The 25088-nt window shown below is 39.4% G+C and overlaps 1 protein-coding gene across 4 annotated transcripts in view; it reads left to right on the forward strand.

The window, feature by feature from the left end:
- The first annotated feature begins 193 nt into the window (after positions 1-193).
- The window catches only part of LOC124951192 (histone acetyltransferase KAT6B), a 25573-nt gene continuing 678 nt past the window's right edge, over positions 194-25088 (forward strand). Inside the window, exons 1-6 of one of the 4 annotated variants that reach the window (XM_047499110.1) lie at positions 194-502; positions 8967-9781; positions 15231-15715; positions 16104-17620; positions 19424-19809; positions 19902-25088. The exon at positions 19902-25088 is cut by the window's right edge and continues 678 nt beyond it. In XM_047499110.1, the coding sequence (XP_047355066.1) occupies positions 9224-9781; positions 15231-15715; positions 16104-17620; positions 19424-19809; positions 19902-24281 (7326 nt within the window). In that variant the 5' untranslated portion in view covers positions 194-502; positions 8967-9223 and the 3' untranslated portion in view covers positions 24282-25088. Of the gene's footprint in view, positions 503-581; positions 1267-8966; positions 9782-15230; positions 15716-16103; positions 17621-19423; positions 19810-19901 lie in introns of those variants that run through there. The other 3 variants (XM_047499109.1, XM_047499111.1, XM_047499112.1) reach the window with 3 other exon arrangements.

Raw genomic sequence — 25088 nt, forward strand, 5'->3', positions numbered from 1 at the left:
TAAATGGACCAATCAGCGTAATCTACTTACGGTCCTAACAGTCCTATACAACAGATCTATAAGTTTTTATAACAATTAGCGACAAAGCATGATAATTGGCTCGTTTCTAGAATGAAAAATAATCGACTACCGCCAATCAGTGTATTCGGCATTACCAACTTGCTGTTGATACCAACATTCCCTTTCTTATTAAAAAATAAAATGTCGGTCGGGTGAAGAGTATACGGGGAGAGAGTATCGTGTATGATACTGAAAATTGATTTAGTTAAATACCGACGAGGACACGTATAAAACAACGAACGCATCAACGTTTGAATCGTGATCGTTAATAACGAATTAGTTTGATCCCCTCTTCCATATTTTTTCCTCATTTCGATGATTAATGAATATCGTTGGTTTTGCATGAAAATTACCATCGGTGCATGTAAATTTATATTTCAATTGAAGCAAAAAGTTTCGATTATATGGAAAAAAGAACGACGCGATAAGGGACAGGTGTGAGGTGAGTAAAAGCATTACGATAAAACTCCCTAGTTATTATCTGCGATCGTAACAAAGTTGGCATGCCTGACGTCGTGACCGTTTTGGCTTTTGCTCCTGGCTGCAAATCATTCTTCGTGTACGGCGTCGTTTCAGGAGTGTTCGTAATACGTAATTCTTAACCACTCAACTCCCCTCTCTTACTCCCCTCTCTTTCTTTTTAACTCGTCTTCACCGGGTAAAGTGGAAAGGGAGAGAGGGTTTCTGTTAGTGGCACGCAATACCGAGAGACACGCACGTGTGACGCTGGACGAGAGCGAGAAGGGCTTCTAGTCGGTAGAGAGAGCGATTATTCGTGGAGATCGGTTGGATAGGAGGTGATTGGTCGAGGCAAAGGCGCGTGCCGCGCCAAGATACACTCCGAAGTGAATGGGCGCGTTTTATCGTCCGCATTTCGGTGTACGGGTTCGTTATTTGATTCGCTATTTGCCTCGGTCCTCTCCTCGGTTCGTCGTTCTGCCGCGCCGTAGGAGCGCGCAGTATGTGCGCAGTGCGCTCCCACCGCGTGCGCGTAGTGTGTCTAACCCCCGCCGACGACTGCCATCTTTGTCAAGTGGGTAACCTTTGTTGATTTGTGTGAAATGTGACGCCGTTGTCGCGAGATAATTGGTGATCGGTGATTAAGCGCGAAGCGCGTGTCGACGCGATAAAGTGTTTAACGATAGTGTTTTCCCTGGAGTATCGTCGTCATCTTGGATACATCATAAATGGAACTATTTTGACCAGGTAAAGAAACAGCAACAGCAGCAATATAGCAGCAATAGCAGTAGCAGCAACAGCAGCAGCGGTAGCAGTAGTAGCAACAGCGGTAGTAGTAGCGGTCGTATAAACAGCAGAAACGTGAGGAGGAGAAGGAGGAGAAAGATGAGGAATCGATGGAGGAGGAGGAGGAGGAGGAAAGGGAAAAGTGCTCGGCATATATGCGACTCGCAGGATGTGCACGTCTTCTCTGTCTTCAGAGAGAGAGAGAGAGAGAGAGAGAGAGAGAGAGAGAAAGAGAGAGATGGAGATATTGCCAAAGACAGTTGCCGTCGGCACCGTTGTCGTTATCGTCGTTATTCTCTACATTTTCATTATCATCGTCTTTTTTCCTTATATTCATTGATGAAGATAACGACGACGATGCACTCTAAACGAAATTTCGAGCTCGAACCGAGGCATTGAAAATTATAGTATGGGAAAACAACCGCGTCATTCTTCGATAATCCGAGGACGCGCGAAAACGCGTGCGAAAGGAGACAGAGAGAGACAGAGAGAGAGAGAGAGAGAGAGAGAGAGAGAGAGAGAGAGAGAGAGAGAGAGAGAGAGAGAGAGAGAGCCGTCTCGTATCGTGCCGTGCCTACTCAAGATGGCTGCCCGTCGGGCTTCGAGAACATTGGTCGGCCGTCGCGTAACACGATGCCTTCTTTCGGGCGGAGAGCGACCGTTGTGTCGTATCATACGTTCGGTCACTTCATGATTCTTCGGTTTTTCTTTAAGGAAAAAAATACTTTGGAAAATGGAAATAGACGGATTCATCGATAAACGTAAAGATCATTGTCGGCTGGCTCGTTAAGCGACGGAATTTTTCTTCAAAAATGAGCACGAGCCGACGGCCGCCGGGAGGCGGTCGATCGTGCGCTCTTTCTCTATCATCTATCTATCTATCTATCTCTATATCTCGCCCTCTCTCTCTCCCCCCTCCCTCCCTCCCTCTTTCTGTCTCCCCCTGTCGCTGGGTTCATCGATTTTTTCACTCTCTACGCTGTCCTGGTTGGCGAGCTCGAAAGTGGACGAAGTGGTGGCCTAGGATAGTCAGTTAGCATTAACAGTTGTATTCGTCCCGCCGTTGTTGTCCTCGTCCTCGTCGTCGTCGACGCGACGGGCGGCGGCAGCAGCAGCTGCTATCTCCATCTCGCTCCCTCTCTGTTGTCTCTATTTCTCTCTCTCTTTCTCTCTTTCTTTCTCTCTTGGTCGCTTACTCGCTCTTTCTTTTTCTTTCTCTTGCTCTCCCCTTCTAGCGCGTACGATCTCGCTCAATCCGTCAGCCACTATCGTCGTCGTCATCGTCGTCGTCATCGTCATCGTCGTCGTTGTCGTCATCTTTGTCGTCCTCTTTGTCGTCGTCGTCGTCGTCGTCGTCGTCGTCGTCGTTGTCGTTGTCGTCGTCGTTGTCGTCGTTGTCGTCATCATCATCATCGTTGTCGTCGTCGTTGTTGTCTTGTCATTGTCGTTGTCGCGTTGTACGAGAGGGCCCAACAAGCACGCACAGCTGGCTGTGGAGAGCGGCTTCTCCTCACCCTCGGCCCCATCGTCGCCTCGTTCTTCTCTCTCTCTCTCTCTCTCTCTCTCTCTCTCTCTCTCTCTCTCTCTCTCTCTCTCTCGCTCGTTTCTCTTCGTTCTCTTATAACTGAACGAGCGAGTCGACGAGTTAAGCGAACGGACAGCGACGGACGCGATCGCTCCTACCACCATGTTCTTCTCTTCGTCTTCTTTCCTTTGGACTAATAAGACAAGGAGACGAGAAAGACGTTGCCTCTCTTTTCCTTTCTCTCTCTCTCTCTCTCTCTCTCTCTCTCTCTCTCTCTCTCTCTCTCTCTCTCTCTCTCTCTCCCTCCAACAAAATCGCGAAAGTCCTACAGTTGGTCGTACATATAAGCATATACATATATATGTATGTACGTGTTGAACGTAGTAACGATGGATCTCTTATTGTCTCTCTGTCTCTCTTTCTCTCTCTCTCTCTCTCTATATATATATATATATATTCCTCTCAATGTCCCGTTTCTTTTCTTTGCTTCGACAACAAAACTCCATTCGATTTCGCGCTTCTCTAGCAAGTCCAGCCGAATACGACAAATATATATATACACATACACATGCGTATATATTATATACTTTCTATCCTTTACGAAGTATATATATATATATATATATATATACACACAATATACGATCTTTTCCTTTCCTTCTGACAACATTCGTCGATTCTTCTTTTTTCCTCGTCATTGCCAATCGTATGACACGCGTCAGGTATGCTATATACCATCATGTAAATTCAAAGTGGCATCATTACTTTGAAACAAATTAGGCAATATGTACATCACTTCCATATAAACTACCAGTTCCTTTTACTACGACTTCGTCGCTAAGAATTAGCTGTATTTTTTTCGATTAAAATTTCGATAATTTTTCATATATTGTTTTAATCGTGATTTAATTCAAGTTCAATCACCCATATCATTGTACATTTTTTAGTATATATTGATATTATTGTTATTATGTATAATCTCGTATTACCCGATTGATACGACACATTTTTGATTAAACCAAAGTGTGCTCGTCGAATATCCATTTTCTCGTAAGCTTCACTACCCCCCCTCTCTTCCTCTGTGTGTGTGTGCGCGCGCGCGTGCTTGTTTGCGTGTGCGTGTGGTTATAATCCGTTAAGCTTATAATAGGAAGTTCGTAAAAATAAAATTTAAATTTCGCGGTCCAAAACGAGCTGAAACGAGAAACTCTACAGAATGGCAGATGCGTGGGTGTCAAGCGTGACGTGGTGTTCCGTTCGATTTCCGTCTTTTTTATCATCTTCTAGTCTTGTTCCCACGCTCGAAAAAAGCCCGACCTCGTTGAAATGGCTTGATGGTGTTACGAGGGATGCTTGAGAGAGTCGTCATCATCCGCCTTTCGTCGCTTCTTAATTTGTGTCTGTGTGTTCTCTCTCTCTCTCTCTCTCTCTCTCTCTCTCTCTCTCTCTCTCTCTCTCTCTCTCTCTTTCTCTCCGTTGGTACGAAGTAATTAGCGCGAAACGTTAGAGTGGTCCGTTAAAAAAGAAATACACGATGTATACCAAAATTGTTGAAATCAGCTCCGGTAAATGGCCGATTAAAAAAATTTAAGTCAAGGTCGTCAATTCACATTTCAAGTGTTATCTACGACGTCCCGTGAAATATCTTTCGAATGTGTCGGATAGCCTAATCGGTGAATTATTATATACGAGAATTTATTTGCAAATATTAAGTTAGTTCTTTCTAATTAATCACTTATTCATATTTGGAATTTAACTGTCTACATAATCCCAGCTATACTCAATTGTCTTTAAATTGGAACGTAGAGTCGATGAGAAGTAATATCATTTAATGATCTATCGAAATCATCGGAAATATAATTTTATACATATATATATTTTCTTTCTGGTCAAAAATGACATTCATTATCGAATAAATGTCAAATGTAACTAACGAATTCGATTCGATCGTTTTAATTGTTAAAGAATTCGCTAATAATATCCAATGAACGAATAGAATCGGAATTTTTAATAATAAATTTCCTTCTATACTTATTTATTATTTGGATGATAATAGCCTGTTAGAAAATTGATATGTCTATTTCAATCGATTATCGTATTTGTAACATTTTTTTATTGATGATATTCCGTGTTAAACGACGAAAAGATTCTTAACATAGATTTTGCACGTTTTGTTTTGATAAAAAAGAAAAAAGAGAGAGAGAGAGAGAGAGAGAGAGAGAGAGAGAGAGAGAGAGAGAGAGAGAGAGAGAGAGACATGGGTTTCATTGAATATCTACACAACTTACGCAACTTACTAACGTAAATTTATAATCACGCATTTTTGCAGTCGTTTTTTATCGTTACTAGAGAAACTCATCTATCTCGCATGCGCGGAGCAAGGAACATTGGTCAAGTGTATTGCGTCGCGCTTATAATTTCATTCGATGAAGTTACAAAAAAAAAAAGACGAGCTATATCTTTCCGAAACAATCATTCGTATGTGATAATACATTCATATAAAATTCATCGCTGAAACTGAATAACTTTTTTTTTCGGGTAAATACGTCTAATAAACTCGATTCTGGTATCGTCCAAATCGAAGTTATTTCTTAATCGGTGTGATTTTTCACATATGTATATATATATATATATATATATATATATATGTATGTATATATGTATGCATGCATGTATATCTAGTAGATCTTAACAAATGAGATGATTATATTGTTACTTTCGTACGTACATAAATACATGAGATACGATAGCGATATCGAACGATATCGATCGTATTACATAATCAATAACATAAGTTACATTTATTTATAATATCCCTCATTTCATTTACCTATCGATAATTTCAAAATTTTTTATGTCGCGAGAAGAAATTTTTTTACTTTATGAAGATAGATAAATACATAGATATATACATATATTAAGAAGAAGAAAAACAAATTTCATGTAAAAATATTCAATAGAGAGAATGAAATAGAGATGAAATATCCACGTGGCAAGAAAACGGCGCGTAGTTTACTTTGGCATCAAGGATACGAGAGGGAAAGAGATAGAACGAAAGACCGAGAAGAGTAGGAGGGTCGGTTTAAAGTTGCGGTTTTACTACCTCTTTCCCTCCTCTACCTCTATCTCTCTTTCTCTTTTTCTCTCTCTCTCTCTCTCCCCTTCTCTCTCTTTTATCAACTTCTGCTTCGTCTCCTCTATTGCCGGCAAAACTCTCTTGAGGAATATTTATTATGGTGCACCCGCGTGCGAAAGCGAGAGAGAGAGAGCGAGAGAGATAGAGAGACAGAGACAGAGAGAGACAGAGTTGATGGCACTGGCCTAGGTCAACTCGTATCGCAGCTGCATCTCGTCTTCCTGTGATTTGCCGTAAACGTTTAGGTCGTTTAGGATTTTTCTAATCAAGAAGAGGGGAAGTGGGACAGCTTTATCCGAAATTATATTCTTTTTTATATTACACAGTTTTGTTTCTCTCTTTCTCTTTTTTTTTTTTTTTTTTTTTTTAATGTCGTCCTTCATACCGATTTCTTTTTTCTCTTTCGACAATTTTGTATTAATTGTGTAATTGTCAATTGTTAATAGATCATCGTTTCATAATCTCTCTCTTTTTTTTTTTTTTTTTTTTTTTTTTTTTTTTTTTATGAGAATTTACGGTCGTGAAGATTTTGTTATTATAGTTCTTGCCTTGGTTAGATTAACGTTCTTTCCGTGTTATAATAATCGTAGGGTTTGCGAACAAGTTCGAAGTTTAAATCTTGATAAAATGAATACGTTTGTGACATTCGTTGGGTACAATAGTATTTTAACTGTTTCTGAGTGCTCAGAGCATCGGGCCCATGTTACGTAATTGGACGCTGCTGCTTGGAGATCTATCGACATATTGAAACTGGCGCTATCACGTAGCTTTGGCATTTTTCGACATGAATTTAAACAAACGTTTTACACTTTATCACTTTTTCCTATTATTTTTCGACAAGATTTTTTTTTCAAATGCTTGCCACTCACTTAGCCACTCAAACTAGTTAAATAGTAGTGATTTTGTATTTGTATCGCAATTGTGTCTTATGTACGAGTATCCTCATCGATTTGGCGGGAAAATTTAACTGCTCCTACTTTCAAACTTGATTATCATTAATCGATTTCGTAATAACGTATAGTCATCCTTATGATTGTTTTTTTTTAACTATAAAATATGGAAAGATAACGAAAGGAAAAAAAGCATTTAAAACGACATTTATTTGACATTTTATGATGACGTTTAGAGAATTGAAAATACGATCATTAAGGTGGAGAAAGACGCAAAAATAAAAAAGAAAAATAAAGAAGTATAAAAAAGATCGTGAGACGTCTCCCGATAAGATCTTCGAGTTTGTGGGTGGTCTTCTGTATAATATTGTAGTTACAGACAACGATAATGCATCCACGATTTGACGATCGAATTATATCGTGACTTGGAATTACTGATCGCCGCGTATTCCTCCTATCGAAAGTTCTTATGATAATCTATACATAGAGTAGGAACATTGTTTCTCACGATTGGTCATAATATAATGGATTAAAGGGGGCGGGGGGGGTTAGTATTATTTCTTAATGACAAAAAAAAAAACTTCTTTATTACTCATCATAGATCGATTTTAATATGTAACATTCTTCAATTTCTTAGAACAATTATATATATATGTAATGTTATATATGTTATTATTTATATAGATATAATTATATACATTATTTATATATACAATTATATATCATATAATTATATTATGTAAGAATATAAATAATATATATGTGTATATATAAAAATCATTTCAATGAACTACTATAAACATATTTAGTTTCAAAAAGTCATCGATTTTACATGGAATAACTATTATACATGATCAAGTAAATCTAAGATCTGAACGAATCGCGGGAAAGTAAAACGACGGTAGAGAGAAAGAGAGATAGTGTGTGTGTGTTGTGTATGTTGAATATGAGTCGGTATATCTGGTGTGTATACATAGGTGCGTATGGGAGATTGAATTAGTGAGGCCACGCGTTCGCCTATAGGTTGTTTCGCGTTGCGCAATATGGTTACTCATAATACGTTAGTTCGCGATTTTAAATATTTCTTTCCGTTCTCTATATACTTATATATTTTATTCAACGTATACGTTTTCTTCCTCTAAGGAGGGAAAGAAATTTAAACTCATAGGAGAAAGTCGGAGAAAACTGAGAGATCGTTTTACGAAGAAATTGTTTTGTGCTAGTCTACGATTCGTTAGAATGGCAACCTTTAAAATCCTTTCCTTCGTCCTCGAACCGATACTTTAACCTTTTGAAGGTTAGGTTAGACGATGATGCTTTTCGTCGAGCTTTGGAATCACGAATATTTCGTCGATCGATTGTTAATCGATATAATAGTAGGTATCGGTACATAGGCTAGTCGAGTGAAAGCTGGAGGATAAAGGCTAACGCGTCAAAGAACGTGGGAAAGTGTGAGACACGATCAGAGTTCAATACAATGTTGCAATTTATTTTCGATAAAACCCTATCAATAACTATCGTTTCTACATATCATATGTATGCGTGTGTATGTGTATTTTTCTTTTTTTAAAAGGAACACAATTGCGAATGAGAAATTGAAATGAACGAATAACAATTGGTCATACGATACAAGAAAAACTCGTTTTTATAAATTTATGCTAATTATAATGAAATTTTTACGATACCTCAAAAACTAATCAAAATCAAACATTGTTGTTGATTTACATATTACCTGCTAATTCGAGCAAGACTCGTTTCATATACCAATCGTTTGAGTCTCTCAAATCCTTTTAATCATCGGCCATTTTTATCGAACCGCCGCTATGAATCTCAGATCTTATCTGGATAAAATGTTGGCAATACGTAGAAAGAATTGAACATTGAACCAATGTGGCAATTTGCGAGATTTTCATCCGTATATTTTTCGTATAAAGTAGCTGCTGCTTTCGTACTCTTCTTTAGAAGAGTTAACTCGTTGATCGATTGGCTACGAGTCATGTTCAATGTGGCTTTTGACGATTAATATACATGCGATTAATATCAACACATATTTTGACACACACATAATATGCGAATATATATATATATATATTTCTTCTTTTTTTTCCAGTGGGTCTTTACAAGAAATTAATAAATTATAACAAGAAAAAGGGAAAAAAGGAGAAGGAGAAGAAAAAAAGAAAAGGTGGAAGAGGAGGAGAAGGTACGAAAGTGGCAAGTAGTGTGATGGACCTTGCCGTTCGCAGGATGTGAAGAATGTCGCGAGCTCGGGATCAAACATTGCCGAGCCTCGATATATAATATATCGCGGGCTCGGAGACAGCCCTCTCCCTCTCCGGTAGCCTGCCCTTCCGGTGGCTTTCCGAGATGGACGAGAGCGAGTCAGCCGACACGTGGTCGGTCTGGTTCCTGGACGCGATACGAAAAATACGTAGCCAGAAACAGAGGCCGAGCGTCGAACGAATATGTCACGCAATAAGGCAGCATCACAATTTTCACGAAGAAGAGATCGCGGAACATCTCGAGGTTGCTGTCAAACGGGGCGACGTTCTTAAGATCTTCAACAAGGGTCAATCATCTTACAAGGACCCTGGTGGTTTGCAATCGAAACCATTGAAAGTTGGTAGAGGGACCGATTTAAGCAAGGTTTTAGGCAAGGCTGTGAGGGAGCTTGGCGAGAGAGATGGTTCCAGTTTGAAGAACATCGAGAAGTACATAAGGCAAAGTCATACGGTAGAAGAGGAAGCTGAAGGAGATCTCAGAACAGCTCTGAGACTTTCTGCGAAAAGGGCGGTCGAAAGGGGACTCGTTCTTCAAGACGGTAGACTCTTCAGACAGCCCGACAGGCCGCCGTACCTCAAGAAACTTGGTAATGCTGAAGGAGCGGCCCATCACAGCCTGTCTCAGGAACCTCCCGCGCCCAAGGTTAGTAATAGTAGTAGTAGTAATAGTAGTAGTAGTAGTAGTAGCAGTAGTAGTAGTAGTAATAGTAATAGTAGTAGTAGTAGTGTAGTAGTAGTAGTAATAGTAGTAGTAGTGTAGTAAGTAGTGGTGGTTAGGTAGTAGTAGTAGTGGTAGTTTAGTAGTAGTAGTATTAGTAGTAGTATTTTAGTAATATTAGTAGTATTTTAGTAGTATTTTAGTAGTATTTTAGTAGTATTATAGTAGTATTATAGTAATATTAGTAGTATTAGTAGTATTAGTACTTGTAGGTTTACGCCTCCTACTCAACTGATGGTACGCGATGTTTTCATGACCTTGAACTCAACCACTTCATGAAGGGCAACAAGCAGCACGTTCCTTTGCCTTTATACCTCCTCCCTCTTATCTTGGAAATGCTGACGCCTGATACCCCGAGGAGAGAAGTCAGAATTTTAATTTTCATCCAAATCTTCGATTTACCCTGAGTCATGACCGCGTTTGTAATGCTCCCTAGAAAATAGGTCAAGGACGATCTATTAATCTTAAACGCAGTTCATACTCATCTATAGCTTTCAATCATAATTTCGATGATCACGTGGTTTAGTCCGCCAAATGTCCCTTCCGTTTGAAACACTCTTAGGTGGAGTGCTACGAGAGCATAAGATCAGTGAGACTCTGACCTCTATTCATTGAGTACTGCTATTCATTAGGTTGCGCATGTTTTGTATCTAACATTGTTAAAGCCTGCTTAAACATTCTTCTTCTTAATGGCTATATTTATTTTATCTTCGTAATTAGCGATGCATTGAAACAGTAATTAAATGTGATCACATATTTTTGTAGAAATAGTATGAATCATTGCACGTATTAGCGTTGTTTATCGTAAAGAATGAATTAACATCGAATTTGCATCTCTATCTTAATATTATTATTCACGAATTCAGATTTTTTTTGATTCTGTCAAAAGGAAGAGATAATCCTGTTTGTATTTTTGCAAATTTTTTTTTCAAGCTAGAATGTGGTAATTATCAATTAACGGGAAAAGAAATTTTATTAATATACTGCGATGTTAAATGATGGTATTCTTTTCCTCCAAAAATTTCGGCAAAAAGTATTTCAATTTTAAAATGTAAATGTAACTCGATTTTTCGTTCAAAATACCGTTGAAATTGTCTTTGTTAAAGTTACTCTTTACTACTTATGTCACTGACTTCTCGGATGACTCACAAAAGAATTGCTGGCAGGTTTATTTGCTCGTGGTATACTTAAAAGGATACAATGTAAAGCCACTCCAGGAAAAGATCGGCAGGATTATGAAGTTCCTCGATTGACGTGTCATCGCATTGCGAACAGAAATAAATTGAAAATTAAGTTTATTGATATAATGAACGTTAACGGTAGCATAAAAATCCAATGAAATCCCACCGCGAAAGGGTAACGGGTCGATACTTTTTTCGCGGTTGGCGTACCAACTCTCTCTTTCTCTCTCTCTCTCTCTCTCTCTCTCTCTCTCTCTCTCTTTCTCTCACACACACACACAATGGTTGTAAATTCTGTAAAAGACTCTGGGCATTCGCTTCAGTGTGGTTGATTTCCTGTCTCTTCGAAGCATGCATTGTATCGTATTTCGTTTATAGAACACCTCTTGGTAATCCATATCAATTATGGAAAATTAAATACTCCCGCAATCGTAACGAAATACGGATCTTATAAAAAAAGAGAAAAGAAAAAGAAAAAAACAATAAGAAAAGAAAGAAAGAATATATTTTTACGTTTGAACATATAAGACTTTTAGAAATTAAACAATCACAATGTAGAAATGTGATAAATAATAAAATAAGTAAATAAAAATCGTTTCACATAAATGGTGGTAGAGGCCTTTAGTTTTTGATGCGTAGAACGTCGGGATTATTCGCGTTGCCCGTGGAAGGACGACATAACGCAATGTAACGAACGAAGACGAGGAAGAAACTAAAACAGCAAAGATGGCCGAACACAGTGGGCGCGGAGTATCACGCGCGAAGTCTTTACGTGCGAATCAAGCAGGAAAATATTACGCGCTTGTTACCAGTCCTTTCTTCGCGCGGCTGCCCAAGTCACGCCGTATGCCCACGCCTCGAGAAGTCTGTTGGCTGAGGGAAGGAAGAATGTATGGAGAATAGTATTGTATGATGAGGAGGAGGGTTGGCGGGGGCGGCGGTTACGAGGAGTAGGAAAGACGTCGTAGGCCATAGAATCGTTCCATCTCTTTCTGTTTTGAACGAAACTGTTTGCTCGGAGGGAAAGAGAGAGAAGGAGGCTGCGGAGAGAGTAGTAGGGGAGAGATAGAGAGAGATGAAAAAAGTATAGAAGAGGAAAAGAGGGGAGCGACGATGCGCTATCTCGACCGACTTCCGGCGAGTTGTTTGTATATCGTTTCTCTTATTGATCCTCTGCGCGCATGGAATCACTCGACGTTCTCTCTCGTTGTTCTGTTCTGTACTTCTCTCTCTCTCTCTCTCTCTCTTTCTCTTGCTTTCTTCCCCCTCCCTTCCTTTCTTCTCACCTGCTCGCGTGGCCCACCGTAGCGCTCGTGTTTTACGTGTCTCTTCGTCGCAGTGAGCGCGGAGTAATCTCGAAAACAGTGTACGCCGACGCGGGACCGCCAATCGCGGTTCTCCTATCATCCTAGCTTCTTCCTTTCGCCGTAATGCGTCGCTACGTTGCACGCGCCCTCCCTTTCCCGCGCTTTTTTCGACATGAATACATAGGCTTTATTCTTAAAAATGCTTACATTTTTCTTACCTTACTACTGTCGTATTTTGCAATAATTTAAATTGTTATATACGTTCGTATCACGTAAGATCGACATATTTTTCTCCTATATTTCTTTTTTCTTTTTTTTCTTTTCTCTCTCTTTTTTTTTCTTTCCTTCTCTCTTCCTTTCCCTATCTCTTTCTCTTGCTGCAAACGTAACGCACTCGTATATGGCGAAAGAAATTCTTGCGGCTGGAATGCAACTGGCTCCTCGTGCATTAGCGCAAGACAAAATTAAATTTTCGATCGATCGAAGTACTTGTTAGTAACATATACAGTGTGGTCATTACTATTATTAGATATATAACGTGGTAAGAGGGACGTAATTCGATCGACCGGTTGAACGGTACAACGACGGTTATTCGATTCTCCGCGAGCATCTATAGAGCAACAGGTCGTTGGACCGAAAGATGGGAACGCGTCACGTGCACTCTCTTTCCGACTGTTACGCATCTACTTATTCCATTGAAATGCAAAGTTGTGAAACTTTGTGAAATAGCACGAAACCATGAAAAACTATTATGTTCTCAACGGATATTTTAATGTATTTAAGCGATAAAATATTTGTTATAAACATCGTATGTCTTGTACACGTATATATATATAAGGAAAATCATTGAAAATTATCTATGAATTTTACATTTCTTTTTCTTTTTCTAGAAACATTTTTAATTGTATAATTCCAAGATAGTATTACAAATCGGCTATAGTATGTTTTTACATAATTTTTATTAAATTCTTTTTCTTTTCTTTTTTTTTTTTTTAATTTAACAATAAATATATCTGTGATCATGTTACATATGATTCTCTCTGTATATATTACAAGATTCTTGAGAGATCGTCAACCTCAAATGTCTCGAGTTCACGACTATTTCCCTCGTCGTGATATTTTCACGCGACTCAAGAGATTGTGATTACTACCTCGATCCGGCCTCCAGGATCTGTCGTAGATCATGCGGTTACGCAATAACGATAAGATTGCGCGTAAAAAGTGCGTACGCGAGTTTGTTCATCGACCTTTCGCATTTCATTGTTAAGAAAAAGCATTTGCCAGCTGTTTGAATCGCATGTAACTATGTACATACATGCTCGCGCCTGTGCACACGTCAATGCGTAATACATTTGAATTGTATGCTTGATATCTTTCCGAGTATCGATCGAATTGCACGGTACTCGTTATGTATTTAGAAGCTACTACGGATATGCACCGTTACTTCCAAACGTATTTGTACATATCAAAAAAATAAATAAATATATGCATGCATATATGTATGTATATATGTATATATCATCTAGGTTTACACATGGGCCGGATGCGCATGTTTCTATGTTTGAGGAAAATTCAGAGAGTAATTTACAAATAAATTTATGTTGTAGTTGTTATTCTTTCAATTAATTAATTTATTTAATTTGTAGACAAATATTCAATATTTTAGCATTTTAATATAACTCCATACGCATATACACTTGTACGCGTATCCTTAGTGTTATATATACGTGCAAAGTCAAGCGTAAAATGCAACATGCGTGACACGTATCATGCCATATGGTCTTTCGGTTTTTCCTAAAGTAGAATAATCTAACCGCTGCTTGATCATGTATCCGCTATTCTTCTGAAATATCTTCGTAAGATTACATAAAGTGAGAAAGCACTATCGTTTTCGCCTTGCTATCGCCGTTACGTTAGACAAAATCGAGCGAAACGAATGTATTAATTTCCGTTTTCCGCGGCTTAAGAAGCTCGAGTAGTGAGAGAAAGGACGATTTAGATATGAGTGGGAAAGAAATTAATTTGTTATGCGATTTATTTTCATTTCTTGTTTATTTTCGATAAAAATTATTTTTAATAAAAATACATAAAAATATATAAAGAAAGTATAATGATAATGTATAAAATTTAATTTCATCATTTCCGATGATTTTTCACGTAAATCAATTACTTCGCAATTCATTTTGCTTTTTTATTATATTTTCTGTTCGGACACTCATTGCAATTTGAAGTTCGTACTAAATTAATTCCACGCGCCAGATACACCTTGAGAATAAGGGGCTTTATGCTTTTAATAAGATGCACCCCTCGTTGTGTCGAACGTGCAAAGGATACGATGTTGGCGCTAGCAGTGGTAGCGAAGGTCATAGTACTGCGATGAGAGAAGAAATACTTTTGTTTTATGATCCAAACTCGTTTGCTTCGCTAGTCTATACAAATACTCGTACCTGTAATCCGACGATATAAACAAATTTACGAAGCCGACGCGAAGTTTACGTAAACGTGCCTTCTTTACGATAAAAAACATGACCTGTAATGATAGTTTTCCCTGACATTGTAGTTGCGTCGTGTAACTATCTTGATTATAATCTTAAGTTCTTATCTCGTAGAAACCATTGTGTCTAGATTAGGTTATTTATAGTGGAAAGACAACGTTGTTATTCTATGATTTATCGTTCGTTCCTGTCTCATCTTCTTAGAGAAAGAGAGAGATTATATTACATAGTGAGGGGTATATGATAGGTTGCTTACTCTTAACAACCTCGAACAGCCATTTAAGATTGAATTTTCACGTTGACGATGTCATTCAAAAACTCTCTTTGTATGTATCTTTATAATTGTTATCTTCCCTTCGTAATTTGATCAAGATTTATTTTTTCTTTACAGTTACCGGCTCCGCTTCCAATATGCAGAGAATGTCTTGGTGCGACGGTAGCTAGCAACAATAACAACACCAAGCGTAATAGTATCACCGGTGGCAGCACATCGGAAAAATTGAGCAGGTGTAGCGTTTGCGGTGCAGCGTTACACAATTCCTGCGCACCACCTGAACTTTCGATACTCGTTGATAGGGGTATAACGTGGTCGTGTGACGATTGTTCTCCAACGTGCGCGGGTTGTCAGTTGGATCGAGAGTCTCAGAATTATTTGGTAAAGTGTGCTGGTTGCGTGAAATGTTATCATCCTACCTGTTTGGATCCGGCTTTGGATAAGAAGAACAAGGCACCTTGGAGATGTCGACATTGTCAAACGGCGCATACGCCTGTTTCTAAGGACGATGGAAAGAAGAGCAAGGTGCAAGATTCCTCAACGCTCGAAGATACGCCGACGAGTGCGAGGAAGAGACTTAGCAAGTTGCGTGAAAATAGAAAGTAAGTGATCAGAGATTGATTATTTAGATGACTTGTTTGGTTTAATTAGACTTACGATGGAAGGATTTATAGTGGAGATACTGTCAGTGGTGTTGCGTTTTATATCCAAATGTTTTAGTGTTCTCCTTTTGTTGAATCAAAAACTTTTCCATGTATGCTCTTTACTTTCTTTCGTAAGTGTCAAGAAATCTGTTGTTAAAAATCTACATATCCACATATAAGTTTTTAAATTATTTAAAAAATCATCTAGGACTATTTCGTGATAAACCGACACATCAGGACAGCTTTTGTCACTTCCGATCCTTCCCTTGTTAGTTTGAAATTATAAACGAAAAAAAGATAAGAAGCTAAGAGTTACTGACGAGTTTACTCTTTTGAATAACCGTAGGTCTACTGTATCCAGAAAGAGCTTGACAGCGTCAACCCCGGGCAAGAAAGGAAACTCAGGAGTGGCTCAGGTGGACAGCAGCTCGGACGGTAATGCGGGTGTTGTCTCCCCTCGTCAACTACCTTTGATTCCTTCTCCTTTACCACAACCCCCCACCCCACTCGCAGGCCAGGGTAGGCTGCTCGAAGAAAAGAACGACCGGATTTCCAAGGAAAAACAAAAGTTCTTTAGGCTGAGCATGTTCAACACGGATCACAACAAATTAAAGCGGGTGGGGGGCGGTGATAAATGTAGACCCTCACAGAACGTTAGTCCTAGGTCGACACGGGGTAACGCGAATTTGAAGAAAGTCGTGCCTAGTAAAAGTGTACCACTATCTAGTAGTAGCAGCAGCAGTAGCAGTGAGGCCAGTGAGAGCGACAGTTCTGATGGGAGTGATAGTACGGACGATGACGAGGAGGAGGAGGAGGGTAATAGTTCAAGCGAATCCAGCGGCTCGTCTTCCTCGGAAGAGAGCCGGGAGGAAGAGCAGAACGAAACGCCGAAACCAAAGGGCCCCTTTTCTTGTGATCTTAGCGAGGATAAACCTTGGGGCTTCGCCGCGGCTGCTGCCAAGTTGAACACGGAATCTCCTTTCTTTAGCAATATCAACAACACTTTCGGTGCGCCTTTACCTAAACTCGATGTAAGCAATACACCAACCTTCGGTATTCATATACAGCCTGCCGCTATTCTGGACGGTACAAAGAAGCAGAAAAATGCGACAAATAGTTTCGCGAGTATGGATAGTAAAATAAAGCCCGGAACTGGTCAGCTAAAAAGCCTCTTCGACGGACTAAGTCATTTCTTTTCAGCTCCCACTAATAGTAGAGCGAGGACAGGTGCTCAGGTACCGAATTACGCACCCGGCAGAAGGAAAAGGTCCAACACCGACGATGGGAATAAACCGAACAAAGTATTTAAAACTAGTGCAGGACAAAGAGGCAAGCGGGAAGACTCACCTGATGCTAGGAACAAGTCGAAAGAACGGAGAAAGATCGAGGACAGCAACGAGGAAGTGGTATCCAGAACTCCGAGACCGGGTATTTTTGTACCTTCAAATGAAAGCTTGTTCGGCTCTATGAACAATAATGAGAAACCACCGAAAATGACTCCCTCAAATTTGGTTAAAACCGCGGTTAACAGTAAAAGGCACGAGCATGAAAGAAGAAAATTAATGAAAGACGATACGTCTTTGGTAAAGTGTGCTGACGCTGATTTGTCCTCACCATCGTCATCGCCGTCTTCCTTGATGAAACACGAACAGCAACAGTTACACTCGCGAAAGAAAGAAAAGGTCACGGAGGCGGCAGCTCAGTCACGCCACCCTGCGCCCGCTACTCCGAAATCCGGCCTGTGCTCCGATTCCCTCGTCAAATCTAATCCTAACCTTAAACCTAATCCACGAGCCTGTACTAGCGCCATCACCACCAACACCACCACGACACCCCGCGCGACACCCTGCTCCACCAGGAAGGGTAAGAGTCTACCCCATCCATTCACAATTCCTAACCTCGATGATGCACCCAAGTCGCAATGAAGACTTCCCTCTAATCTAATCCTCGCTCACCACCACGTGGATGTGTTGGCGGTGTGGTGTGGTATGATGTGTGTGTACACGTGCGTCCGATGAGCGTAGCTTCTTTCAATGTAACACGAATACTCCGGCTCTAGAGCTTTTCTGTTTTATTCACATTCATATGTATATATATATATACATAAATACACATACACAAAACACACATATATATATATATATTTATTTATTTATTTATTTATTTATTTATACATACACATATCTGTATCATAAATTCACACAACTTTCATTTTAATCATTTCACCATTCTTTAGTGACCCATTTGTCGACGAATCCTTTAATAGTGTGTTTCTTTAACATCTGATGTAAAATCAATGGAAGCAAGTTCTATATGTGGCATTGCTCCCAAAAAGATGGGACATTTATATACAAATTTATCATTTTAACTGGTTTCCATTAGTTTTACAATATTTATACGATCACTGTGATGCATGCTGTTAATATTATCGTTCAAGACTGGCACATTATGATTACTCATCCCGAAAAGATATAACACGCGATTAATTGCATGCGTAAGTGTACGCGGCAACACACGTGTAACACGTGTATCTTCCGCAACTTTATATGATACTTTTATTATTTTGGTTCATAAGTACATAATTTTTTAAGTTTTATTCGAAATACAATCTAATGAATGCTCGTTTCTTTTAAAATCGTGATTATTCTGAAAGAAGTTATATCGGAAAATTATTCTTATGCGATTTTAACTATAAATGGTATAGTATCATATAAAAAATATGCTATTATCCTTGTACAAATTGATGCTTCATCGAACCTTATCAGAGTCTCCGACTTCGATCCTTTATCCTTATATCCTGGCAATAAATATGGAAATAATTATAACAAACAGATTACAGGGCGAAGAAAGATTTTATTTGGTGGCATATCTCACTCAGCCGTCTTAAATCGCTCAAACTGATGCCTACCTGCTGCTGCTGACATTAAGCAGGCACTGTTGCTGTAACTCACTGATCCAAGTTATAAAATTATCCCTGCAATATAAAAGCCAAGTTTAATAATCTGCCAACACATCCCATAAAACCTATCTTAAAGCTTTGCTGTTAAAAAGACTACTGACAATATTAACAGAAATTACATCAGTTTGTCGCAGCTTTTATTACCGCCTGAGATTCCTTATGCCACTGGTCAAACCTCTGCTTGCCAATTAAATCCATTTTTATCGATTTACAGTATTAAATTATAAATATCTCAGACGATTTAAATCCTTCCATATATTCTTTTAATGTGTAAATATGATAGTCTCTAATGTTTTGCAAAGGTTTCTTCGGGGGTTTTAAATGTTATTAACTTTTTATTATTTCTCACAGATTATTGTTCTAACATGAGGTTATACATTTCGAAATTATTGTACGTAGATACGTATTAAAACTACAAATACAGGAAACATTATCGCATTTGGCTAAGATGATTTTCACGTATTAATTATATAAATTGGTATATATAATGTGTATGTATTTTGACTTAGAAGGACGAAATTTATCGAACATATATCATTAATCGTAACATTATCGTTCATAGCATTATTGTTTTATGTGGGTTTTGTTTAATTATCAATCTGAATTCAATAGATATCTCGTTATAATAATTCCTGTACTGTTCTTGTTTTATCTAAAATAATTTTTGATATTAACTAAAAAGGAATTTCATATTTTTGTTTTTACAGATGAACCGGTCGTACCCCAAACTTTACCACCTGGAGTGACACAAAAAGATGTAGAATTATTCAAAGAAGCTCGCGACAGGGCGGCACGCTTGACAGTAACCAACGGCGATGATGAGGAACCTTTATCTATTCATGTCACAGGTGGCACAAGTAGCAACAATACACGTAATCCAGCAGCCATTGTTTTTGGACGTTACGAAGTAGAAACGTGGTACTCCAGTCCGTTCCCTCAAGAATACGCAAGATTACCAAAATTATTCTTTTGCGAATTTTGTTTGAAGTACACAAAAAGTCGTGCTGTCTTAGACAGGCATATGGATAAGTGTCAATGGAGGCATCCACCTGCTACAGAAATTTATAGGTGCAATGGATTGTCTGTCTTTGAGGTACACAAGAACGATTTTGTAAAGAAACTATAAAAATAATTTAATAGTTAATATATTATTTCTAACGTAATTATCATTTTGATATGTTGCAGATCGATGGGAATGTGAACAAGATTTACTGTCAAAACTTGTGTTTGTTGGCAAAATTATTTTTAGATCACAAAACTCTTTATTATGATGTAGAACCCTTTTTATTTTACGCTGTAACGAAGAATGACAAATATGGCTGTCATTTAATAGGATATTTCAGTAAGGAGAAACACTGTCCTGCCCAAAGGTATAATGTCTCTTGCATTATGACGTTGCCGCAATACCAAAGGCAGGGCTTTGGCAGATTTCTCATTGAATTCAGTTATCTTTTGTCCAAAGTCGAAGGAATTCCTGGTACCCCGGAAAAACCACTATCTGATCTTGGGCGTGTATCGTACCATTCTTTTTGGAAAAGCGTTGTACTTGAGTATTTAGATGCACATAGGAGTGCAACTGAAGTAAGAATAGGTGATATAACAAAAGAGACTGGTGTGTCAGCTCATGATATTGCTATGGCAATGCAATTATTAGGATTTATTAAAACGGTTCATTTGCCTGGCGAAGGAAATTCTAAAATCGCTATTGTAGTCGATTGGAGTAAAGTTGACTCACATATGACAAAAGTACGAAAAAGTTCACGTATCAAACTCGATCCAGATTGTTTACGATGGATACCATTACTAACACAAATACCTAATCCTTATCAAAGTCCCGAAGAAAGCGGTGATGCCAGTTCAGAAGCTTCTCCAACCGTAGAACCTAAACCTGTACCAACGATTGTTGAGAAAATACAGAGGGTAAAAATAAAGAAGAAACCACGGGGTAGAAGAATAGGACAGCGAAAATCATCTCCTTTAAAGCCAAAGACACCAGTAAGATCAAGTCAACAGAAAGAGGTTGCAAAGGATGGAAAAGAAGGAGAAGAATCTAAAGTGCCTAAAGAATCAAAGGTGACAAATGATATTATGGAAGAAAAAGAAACGAAAGAACAAGATCAAGATAATAATCGAAGTAGTAATACTGGAATAGAAATTGAAAAAACTTCAGCGGAAATGGAAGGTAAAAGTGTTGTATCGACGCCAAGAAATGTACGAGGAGGTAACGTTTCAAAAAACACTAATACGTCATCTATATCGAAAGTAACACCTGCTTCGGCGATATCAAGAAGAAGAATTCGGGTAGCAAAGACCGCTGCTGTAGAAACACCGACAACCACGCCTCTAAGAAAACGAAAACATTCCGAAAAAGTGGAAATCGAAGAAAAGGAGGAAAAGTCTGAAGTAAGTTCTAGAAAAAGGACTCGAGAATCATTAAGAGAAAAAGAACGGGAAAAAGAACGTGAACGGGATAAAGAGAAAGATAAAGAAAAATCGAAAGAGAAAGACAAATCTAAAGATAAAGATTCTCAAAAGGAAAAACTTGTGGAAACAAGAAAAACACCACCGAAGGTAGTAACATCAACGCCATCAATCAATCAAAAGCCAGCAAAAAAACAATGTAAAGTCGACGACATTTTATTAAAGGTAACTAGTAGGCAGACTAAATGTTTACAAGCCAAGCAAACGAAAGAGAAAAAGATGTCGGAAGAGAGTGAGTGTAATGGAAAACAAGATACAAAAGAGGTTGCTAAGACATCCTTGATATCAAGGCGTGGGAGAGCAAAAGCGGCAGTAGTGGAGACACTAAAAATGCCACAATTAAAACCAGAACCACCTGCAAAAGATAGAGCTGAAAGTCCTATTATACCACCGCCATCTCTATCTCCTCCTCCCGACGACATAAAAAATACGTCTTTTACAGATAAGCAATTGCTTATACCGGAGCTACTACCAGGAAAAATTAGCGATAAAGAGGATAGTAAGCTTGAAACGACAGAAGACAATGCGGCTCCAATTACGACGGAATCGGAAGTAACATCAGCAAGCCCAGGAGAGTACGAAGGTGGAGACGAAGACGAAGGTGAAGAAGAAGAAGAAGAAGAAGAAGTACCTGCACCAAGATCACAATCTGTAGCACAATTTGCAAGCGAATTGGAAAACACGTCGAAAGAACGAAGCGAAGATTTGGACCAAGTTGGTGTAAGCGACGATAATCAGGATAAGAAAAAACCTTGTTTATCAAACGTAGAGCCTGAACTACCAGTTGTTGGAGATCAAGAAGATATTTTAAAAGTACAGGAAAAAGGCTCTGACATAGGTAAGGCTGTTGATTGTGTGGAGTCATCTAAATTGGTACCTGAAGTCTCTTTATTAAAAGAAGACGAAGTTAAAAAGTCAGAAGTTTCCACGCAAGAAAAAGATATTTCTAAGGAAGAAACGATGGTTTACGAACCATCTGGTGATTCAAAAGAAGACGATACAACTCATTTAAAACCAGAAATATCTCCTTCTACGCCTACAGAGAAGAAGGAACCTTTTTCAACTCCAAATGTAGCTTCTCCAGAAGTGCAACCCCATACTCCACAGGAGAAGCTTATATCGATCACGGAACAACAAGATACGTTACAATTACAAAATCAACCCGAAGAGTTGAAACAGCATTCACCGGAGAGTGGTAAGACAACACCACATCTCGAAAATCCTGGTTCGGTAAAAAGAACACCACCTTCGCAACCGGATTTACCTTCCATGGGTGTATACACACCTGATTCCACAACAAATTCTGTACATTCATTGCATTATGGCCAATGTGATTTAGACGTTAGTCAACTTGGCTTAGAATCTCCTACTTCTATAGCCAGTGATTTGGCATCGCAAAACAGCGTAGAAAGGCCACCAAGTGCGTTACCATCAATGCCAGCTGGACCTGTTACGGTTCCGATATCAGTTTCGATGCAAATCACGGCACCGTCCACTTCGGTATCGGTGAATATACCACAACAAGTCCAATACGCTGATTGTTCAATGCCACAACATACACCGCCAGCTCATGTCAGTATACATCCGATGCACCAACCCCATACTCCGCAATCTCTTCAACAACCACGAACTCCGCAATCTCATACTCCCCAAAGTATACCCACACAAAGTCCACAACCGTTACCGCAAAGTCACACGCCTCAGCCACTTCCTCAATCTCATACGCCACAACCTCTTCCGCAATCTCATACACCTCAAAATATACCAACGCAGAGTCCTCAGCCAATGCCACAAAGTCATACTCCTCAACCTTTACCTCAGTCACATACTCCACAACCGATGCAGTTATCAATGGCACAGCAGACACAAAGTCAAAGTATGGCGCATACGCAATCGCAAACGACGCAACCACAACAGCCATCGACTCATCAACAGCAACAACAACAGCAGCAACAACAACCGCAACAGCAAACGCAACAGTCTCATAGTAATAAGAGGGCGAGTGGTTCTCAAACGACTCATAGATCAAGATCTGCACAACAAAGTAGATCTCATCGAACGACACCACCGACGCCACATACGCAAACATCGCAACATACAACATCATCGCATACAAGTCACACTACTGTAGCCCATTCGACTCATATACCCCAATATCAACAGTCGTCCTCTATGAGCGTACCGCCTGTGCCGCATCCACATTCTCATACACATGCTGCACATTCTCACAATATGGCTGTCATTTCTCAAGGAAATTACATGGCCGTGGCGTCACAAGGTTTCCCTACTCAGAATACTTATGTGATACAACATCGAAGTAGTAGATCCGGTGCACCAACGCCATGTACTACCGCCACTAATTTCTACATACAAACGAGTGCGATGCCACCACATTCGCATACGCCGGCACCATCTCTTTCTGGTTCGAGTAATCATCAGACAACGAATTCCTGCAGTTTGGCAAAATTGCAGCAACTAACCAACGGTTTGGAGATGATACCACCTACGCCACCACCGGCCATGAATCTGACACCACCACCGCCCATACCACATACCATGACGCCACCGCAGACCTCGAGGCAATTACCAACGCCTCCACAGGTACCTTTAGGCTATGCAAAAAACTACTACAACGTAAATACGGTACCACCAGGTACACCAGGGCCACCAAGCAGATCGGCATCGAGGTCATCGTCCAATTCAAATATGCCGTCTCTTACTCAGCCTTATCCCAGCGAGAGTCTCTATCGACAAACCCTTGATCCTGGTAGCACTTGTCCGCAGATGCAAAGTGCCGCTAGCAGGGTCAGTCCGAACGTGGCATTGAATACGAATCTCATGGCTGCCGCACCATACGGATATCGAGTCGCTCAACCGGCAACTGGATACATGAATCAAGCGGCACAATTGGGTGGCTTTATGAACCAAGCGAGCCAATTACCCGTTGGTGTTGTAAATGTACCTGCACCTTATTCTCAGGATCCTCATCAGCAGAATCCAGCGGCGGTGTACACCACGTATCACGGCTATATTAACGGAAGCCTCGCGATGCAGCCATTAAACGGTACCATGAGGCCACGTTAGTTGTCTCGCTGATTCCATTTCTTTTTCAACGGCGAACTCCTCCATAATTCGTCGTAGCCGATCAACGAACTAATTTTATCGGACAAGTGAACGCTCTCTAAGATACCACGACCTTCCGTATTTGTCGCCATCAATCATCACGAGCGTACCCCGGATTATCATACTTCCCTGACTTTGCTTCCAGGTTCGTCCGACGTGAGCATTCACAACTATAGACATCCTTTGGATTTTTTGTACAGATTGCCTCGGTTGCTACTCTTTTTACAGTGCCGTTTTTTATCTCGCTCTCGTATTTCGGTGAACACCATTTAGTGTGACAGTAAAGAGTACAAAGTAGGATATGGTTGGTCGAAGTTAAGACTCAACGTTATTTCGAATTGTTACTTTATCGATTTCTCTTTTTCTCTCTATTCTTTCTCTTTCTTTCTTTCTCTCTTTCTCTTTCTTTCTTTCTTTTTTTTTCTCTCTCTCTTTCTCTCTTTCTCTCTCTCTCTCTCTCTCTCTCTCTCTCTCTCTCTCTCTCTCTCCTTTCTTTCTCTTTTTTTCCCTTTCTTTTTTTTTTACATTTGTGATTGTAGGAATGAAAAAAAGAAGGCTCGGTAGTGGTAATCGTAAATGAATACGTTATTAGTATCTATAGGATACTTTTTCTCCGAAAGGGGATTATTTATAATGTTGTAAGGGAGGATGTTTTAGCAACAACCGTAGATATAAATTTACAGTATTTAACGTGGTCGTACGATACATTTTGGCTCCGCGAGAAAAATAAGGTTTCGTGTTTCGTTTGAAGTGTTGTATCCTATTGTT

The sequence above is a fragment of the Vespa velutina genome, chromosome 8, assembly GCF_912470025.1.
Source record: "Vespa velutina chromosome 8, iVesVel2.1, whole genome shotgun sequence".
Taxonomy (NCBI): Eukaryota; Metazoa; Arthropoda; class Insecta; order Hymenoptera; family Vespidae; genus Vespa; species Vespa velutina.